Source organism: Trichosurus vulpecula, chromosome 2 (genome assembly GCF_011100635.1).
Source record: "Trichosurus vulpecula isolate mTriVul1 chromosome 2, mTriVul1.pri, whole genome shotgun sequence".
Taxonomy (NCBI): domain Eukaryota; kingdom Metazoa; phylum Chordata; class Mammalia; order Diprotodontia; family Phalangeridae; genus Trichosurus; species Trichosurus vulpecula.
Window position 1 is genome coordinate 118,571,441 of NC_050574.1, and position 6,000 is coordinate 118,577,440.

Below are 6,000 nucleotides of genomic sequence, written 5' to 3' on the forward strand. Positions count from 1 at the left end.
TCCACTGAGCCGCCAGCTGCCCTATGCTCGTTAATACTTCTCTCAAAGTGAGTTTCCCATAACTGGGCATGATAACAAAAGCTTGCAGTTAGTGAGTACCTACTGTACGCAGAGCTCAATGCTGGGTACTAGGGGAGATGCAATGTTACATAAGGTATAATAGTGATAGGGGTCTGTCCAGGCAGCCTTGCTCATTGCCATCCCCTTATAATTTAATAGGGATGCTTAAATGCCCCCAGTTAGTATATTAGCACTTCGGTGGGTCTGATGGAAATAATGTTTGAGGAGACAGTTTGGACTCTTGAAAGGCGTCTTTAGAATTCTGGAGGCAAGATGTAGGAGATAGGGGCTGGGGGCTGGAGTCATAGGATCCTATATCTAGAGCTGAAAGGAACCTTAGAATTCTTTGAACCCCACTCCCTCATTTTACAGATGAGGAAACTGAGGCCCAGAGAGGTTCAGTGACTTCCTTAGAGAGTACTCAGGCAGAATCAGGATTTGAACTAAGGTCCCTGGACTCCCATTCAGTTTTCTTTCCATTCCAACACACTGTTTTCTTATCTGTAATACTTGGTGTATCAGGAATACCAGGTTGGGCTTCCAACTCATCTCTGACGCTCACTGTCTTATATGACCGAGAGCCAGTCGCTTCGTCTGTAAATAGGAAGTAATGGTAACTGTGGCACCTGCCGCAGTGGGTTGTTATAAGACCCAAGTGGGATAATGTTTGGGACTTGCCAAGTCATAAAAGAACTATACAATTACTAGTTACTGTTTGGAGACTGTCTCAGTCTTCACATCCTGTATGGACAGATCTTTAGTGTCAAGTCAATGAGCCTTTGTTTCTTGTGTGCTCTGAATAAGGGGGGGGGGGGCGGCGCATTTCCCACAATGACTTTCTTTTTCTTTTCTTTGATTCTTCTAGCATCAGTTCTTGAAACTCGCCAAACCTCTCTCCAGCCTCACACCCCTGATTGCCGCTGCAAAGGAGGCCACCAAAAACAACCATTAGAACCCCCAACCCTCCCTAGCATCCACCTGCCAAGCCTGCTGTGAAACGTTCCCGCAGAGACCTTCGATCCCTGGTGCGCTCCTGGTCCCCGCCTCCTCGTCGTCGTCCTCCTCTCCCTGCTCGCCTAGAGCTCTTGAGCCTGAGAACCTTGGGTAAAGGTTGGCAAAAATAGCTTTGGTCCAACGTCAGTGAGAGATCTGGGATGGAGACACCAATCCGTCTGTTGCTGCTTCTAAGCCAAGAACCTGCCCTCTCTGCCATGGGCCAGGAGGCAAAGATTGCGTATGGATGGTCTGGCATCTTCACGGAGAGCCGCCGAACCCGATTTCCACATAGCAAAATATTTTCCTTCTCTCCCTATAACTTTTATTGTCATCCTACAAAGAAAATAGAACTGTTGGGGGGCCTGATCCTGTGATAGCCTATCTCTCCCAGTAGTGAAGGCTTCCATATTTCTTTGCCATATCTGCCAACCTCATTTTAAATCAAAGACTGGAACATACTGGAAGAATGGTGAGCAGCTTTAGCCAACAGAGGATAGGGTATGGCTTTGCTTCCTGGAGCCTGACTCGAGCCCCTCTGGCCCATTGGCGGGTGAGACCTGGACTTTTCAGTGTCTGTGCACTGCTTGTGACCATTGGGAGGACTTGGCCCAATAAAGGTCCCTGTGCTTTTTTTGTGAACCAGCCTTGCCTAATGTAACAGGTTTCAGTTTTGCTCCTGTACTGGCCCCCTTCTCCCCTGAAGCTCGCTCCCTCTCAGCATTATTTTCTACATGTTTCGTGCCACCGAGAAGTTTCCAAGGACACATGTTGGGTGAGGGGGGTAACATGAGAGAAAGCTGAGGGTGGGGAAATTTGTCGAGCCATTTTTTCTTCTTTTAGGGTGGTTATGCCTCTGCCAACTTATTATGGATTATTTTTAGAGAGAACTCAAATTGGTTTCAGCCTAGAATTTTTAGCCGGACGATGAGGTTGGCTCTTCAAGGCAGATGAGCCAAGGGGGAGAATTCAAGTATTGCCAGATCTGGGGCACGCTTGGTTACAGGGAGGATTGAATAAACTTGGCTTTTACAGCGCAAGAGGAATAGCGTGAGATGATGTTTTTGGCAGCCGTGAAGGAGATGCTGTCCCAGGAGATGCGTGGCCTGGCTGTTGGCTTTCCATGTGCGGTTGGAATGGTTGGCTCACATCTACCCCTTCTGTAGCCTGTTCTCCCACCTTGACAGGGCCTGGGCTGGCATTGTTAGCCGTGGCCTCCCATCAGGCCTGTTGGCCACTGAGTCCTACTCTGAAGGTGTCCCAGACTCCGTAGCACAAGTTTTTATTTCCTTCAATAAAAGGAGATGAAAATACTATATGGGTGTCATCTTTCTTTATATAAAATCTTCTGGGGTCAAGAAAGAGGTAGCATGTCCCACCTGGGAGAACTCAGTTCTAGCAGATGGCAGGTTGTGGGTATCCCTCCTGAGCCTCTCTCCTTTAAGTATAGTATCCTAGGGGTTTGGAGTCAGAGGACCAGGGTTTGAATCTTGCTCTGACACTGCCTGTCTATGGGACCTTGACCAAGTCTCTTAAGCTTCAGGTCCCCTATTGGTAAAAAGAAAGAATTGGACTAGGTGAGCTGCTTGGGTCCCTTTAACTCTAAATCTATGAATTCTGAGTGGACTGTACACTGCATCCTCATTCTCCACCCACCGTTTTTAACATTGGTGGGTATAAAGAGTCTCCATGCATGTGTATATGCACATACACACACACAAGTGCATGTGGACATACACACACAGACACACAAGCATGAGGCACTGAAAATATTACTCTAATATGGAGAATCTGGGAGCAGCTGGATGGCTCAGTGGATAAAGTGGATAAAGGCCTGGAGTCAGGAAGACCTCAGTTCAAATCTGGCCTCAGACTTTTACTAGTTGTTTGACCTTGAGTAAGTCACTTAACCTCTTTTTGCCTTTATCCACTGGAGAAGGAAATAGCAAAGCATTCCATTATCTTTGCCAAGAAAACCCCTTGGAAGAGTCAGACACAACTAGACAACAACAACATAGAGGACCTGGATTTGTATCCTGGCTTTGCTATTTATTACCTATGTGGCCCTGACCTCTCTGGGCCTCAATTTCCACATCTATAAAATCAAGGTGTTGAACTAGATATCCTTTAAAAGTCACTCCAAGTATGGGGCAGCTAGGTGGCACAGTGAGTGGAGCACCGACCCTACAGTCAGGAGGACCTGAGTTCAAATCTGGCCTCAGACACTTGACACACTTACTAGCTGTGTGACCTTGGGCAAGTCACTTAACCCCAATTGCCCTGCCATCCCCTCTCCAAAAAAAGTCACTCCAAGCTCTAAATCTGTGATCCTGTGATACAGTAGAAAGAAAGAATCCTGGGTCTATGATTGGAAGAGCCAAATTTAAGGTCTGGTTCTGCCATTTATGAGCTATGTGACCTACAGAGGTCAATTTACTAAGTCCCAGTTTCCTTACATATGAGCTAAGGATAATGATACTTTGGATGACCTACCCTAAGATAATCATGAGGAAGACCTGTTATAAATGGTAAAGATTTATGTAAGCGTATCACTTGTTTCTATTATTATGGATAAAGAATAATTTTGCATCAAACTCACTGATTCTTTCTTTATTGGCCATTTAGGCATTCTTGTATTTGCCAGGACTTCTCCTGGTGGTGGGCATCCTACTGTGGACCTTCTGACCTTTCAGAACAGGTAGCAGCCTGGCAAAAAGATCAGCTCCAGGGGGCAGCTAGGTGGCGCAGTGAGTACAGCACTGGCCCTGGAGTCAGGAAGGACCTGAGTTCAAATCCAGCCTCAGACACTTGACACACTTACTAGCTGTGTGACCTTGGGCAAGTCACTTAACCCCAATTGCCCTGCCATCCCCTCTCCAAAAAAAGTCACTCCAAGCTCTAAATCTGTGATCCTGTGATACAGTAGAAAGAAAGAATCCTGGGTCTATGATTGGAAGAGCCAAATTTAAGGTCTGGTTCTGCCATTTATGAGCTATGTGACCTACAGAGGTCAATTTACTAAGTCCCAGTTTCCTTACATATGAGCTAAGGATAATGATACTTTGGATGACCTACCCTAAGATAATCATGAGGAAGACCTGTTATAAATGGTAAAGATTTATGTAAGCGTATCACTTGTTTCTATTATTATGGATAAAGAATAATTTTGCATCAAACTCACTGATTCTTTCTTTATTGGCCATTTAGGCATTCTTGTATTTGCCAGGACTTCTCCTGGTGGTGGGCATCCTACTGTGGACCTTCTGACCTTTCAGAACAGGTAGCAGCCTGGCAAAAAGATCAGCTCCAGGGGGCAGCTAGGTGGCGCAGTGAGTACAGCACTGGCCCTGGAGTCAGGAAGGACCTGAGTTCAAATCCAGCCTCAGACACTTGACACATGTACTAGCTGTGTGACCTTGGGCAAGTCATTTAACCCCAATTGCCCTACTTAAAAACCAAAAAAATAAAAAAGAGCAGCTCCTTTAAATAGAGACTTGGTCCCTTACCCCCAGGGAGTTTATAGTCAAGTAGGGAAGCCAGAAGAGCAATTTTTTCAAGAAACATTCACTGAAGCCTAAAATTACAGAGTGAGTCATGGGGGAATCTCAAAAGACATCTAGCTGGACCCTTAATCTGAGAAGACTGCCCTTCTACAGTATCCCTGATGAGGGGTCATTGGAGGCCTCCCATGACAGGGAAGGATGGAACAAAAATGTTTAACAGGCAATTGAAACCCAAACTAAGAAGAGAGTTAAGCAAGCACCTAGTAGCCACTTAATGAATCTCAGTTTCTGGCCATAGATCAAAGTCGTCACTGGGTACTAAAAGGATTTTTAACTTCGATTGCTGAGCAATTTTTGAAGAACGGCAGCAAGCAAGAGAGGTACCAGTGGCCTGGAGCTGGGGAATGTCCCAATTTTCAGGAAGGGGAAGAATGGGAATTTTTTTTTTAATTAAGATTTTTTATTTTTAGTTTACAACACTCAGTTCTGCATGTTTTTGAGTTCCAGATTTTCTTCTCCTCCCCCCAAGACAGCATGGAATCTGATATATCTTCTACACATACCTTTGCATTAAACTTATTTACACAATAGACAAGTTGTAAAGAAGAATTATGACCAATGGAATGAATCATGAGAAAGAAGAAACAAAACCAAAAAAAAGAGAGCAAATAGTTTGCCTCAATCTGCATTCAGACTCCATAGTTCTTTTTCTGGATATAGACAGCTTTTTCCATCATGAGTCCTTTGGAGCTGTCTTTGAACTTTGTATTGCTGAGGAGAGCCAAGTCTATCAAAATTAGTCATCACAGAATCAATATGTCTGTGCCTGTGTACAATATTCTGGTTCTGCTCCGCTCACTCAGCATCATATGATGTGGGCCTTTCCAGGTTGTTATAAAGTCTGTATCTTCCCCATTTCTTATCGCACAATAGTATTCCATCACATTCATATGAATACCACAACTTGTTTAGCCAATCCCCAATTGATGGGCATCCCCTTGATTTCCAATTCTTTGCTACCACAAAAAGAGCTGCTGTAAATATTTTTGTACATATGGATCCCTTAGAATGGGAATATTTTCAAATGGTGCAGGCTGGTGAGCCAGATGTAGATTCCTGGTAAAATCCATTAGCTGATTTTTAAAGTGATGGTGCATTTAGTCTAGCCAACAAGCAGGAGGAGAGGAATCACCAAGAGCCAGCCAACACTAGCCACAAGGAAGTGGCTAGGTCAGAAAATGGATAGAGCATTGTATATAAAATCAGAAGACCTGAGTTCAAATCCAGCCTCAGATACTACTAGCTGTGTAACTCTGGACAAGTCACTAAACTTATGAGTTTCCCCATCTATAAAATGGGGATAATGATAACACCCCCGTCCTAAGGTCATTGTGGGGATCTAATGAGATAATACATATAAAGTGCATCTAGAAGTATTAGCTAT

General features: G+C 44.5%; 1 protein-coding gene across 2 annotated transcripts in view; it reads left to right on the forward strand.

The window, feature by feature from the left end:
• Window positions 1-2,369, forward strand: part of PAK1 (p21 (RAC1) activated kinase 1) — a 212,829-nt gene extending 210,460 nt beyond the window's left edge. Inside the window, exon 15 of one of the 2 annotated variants that reach the window (XM_036745607.1) lies at window positions 926-2,368. In XM_036745607.1, coding sequence (XP_036601502.1) covers window positions 926-1,012 — 87 coding nt within the window. In that variant the 3' untranslated portion in view covers window positions 1,013-2,368. Of the gene's footprint in view, window positions 1-925 lie in introns of both variants that reach the window. The other variant, XM_036745606.1, reaches the window with a different exon arrangement.
• Window positions 2,370-6,000: the final 3,631 nt, after the last annotated feature.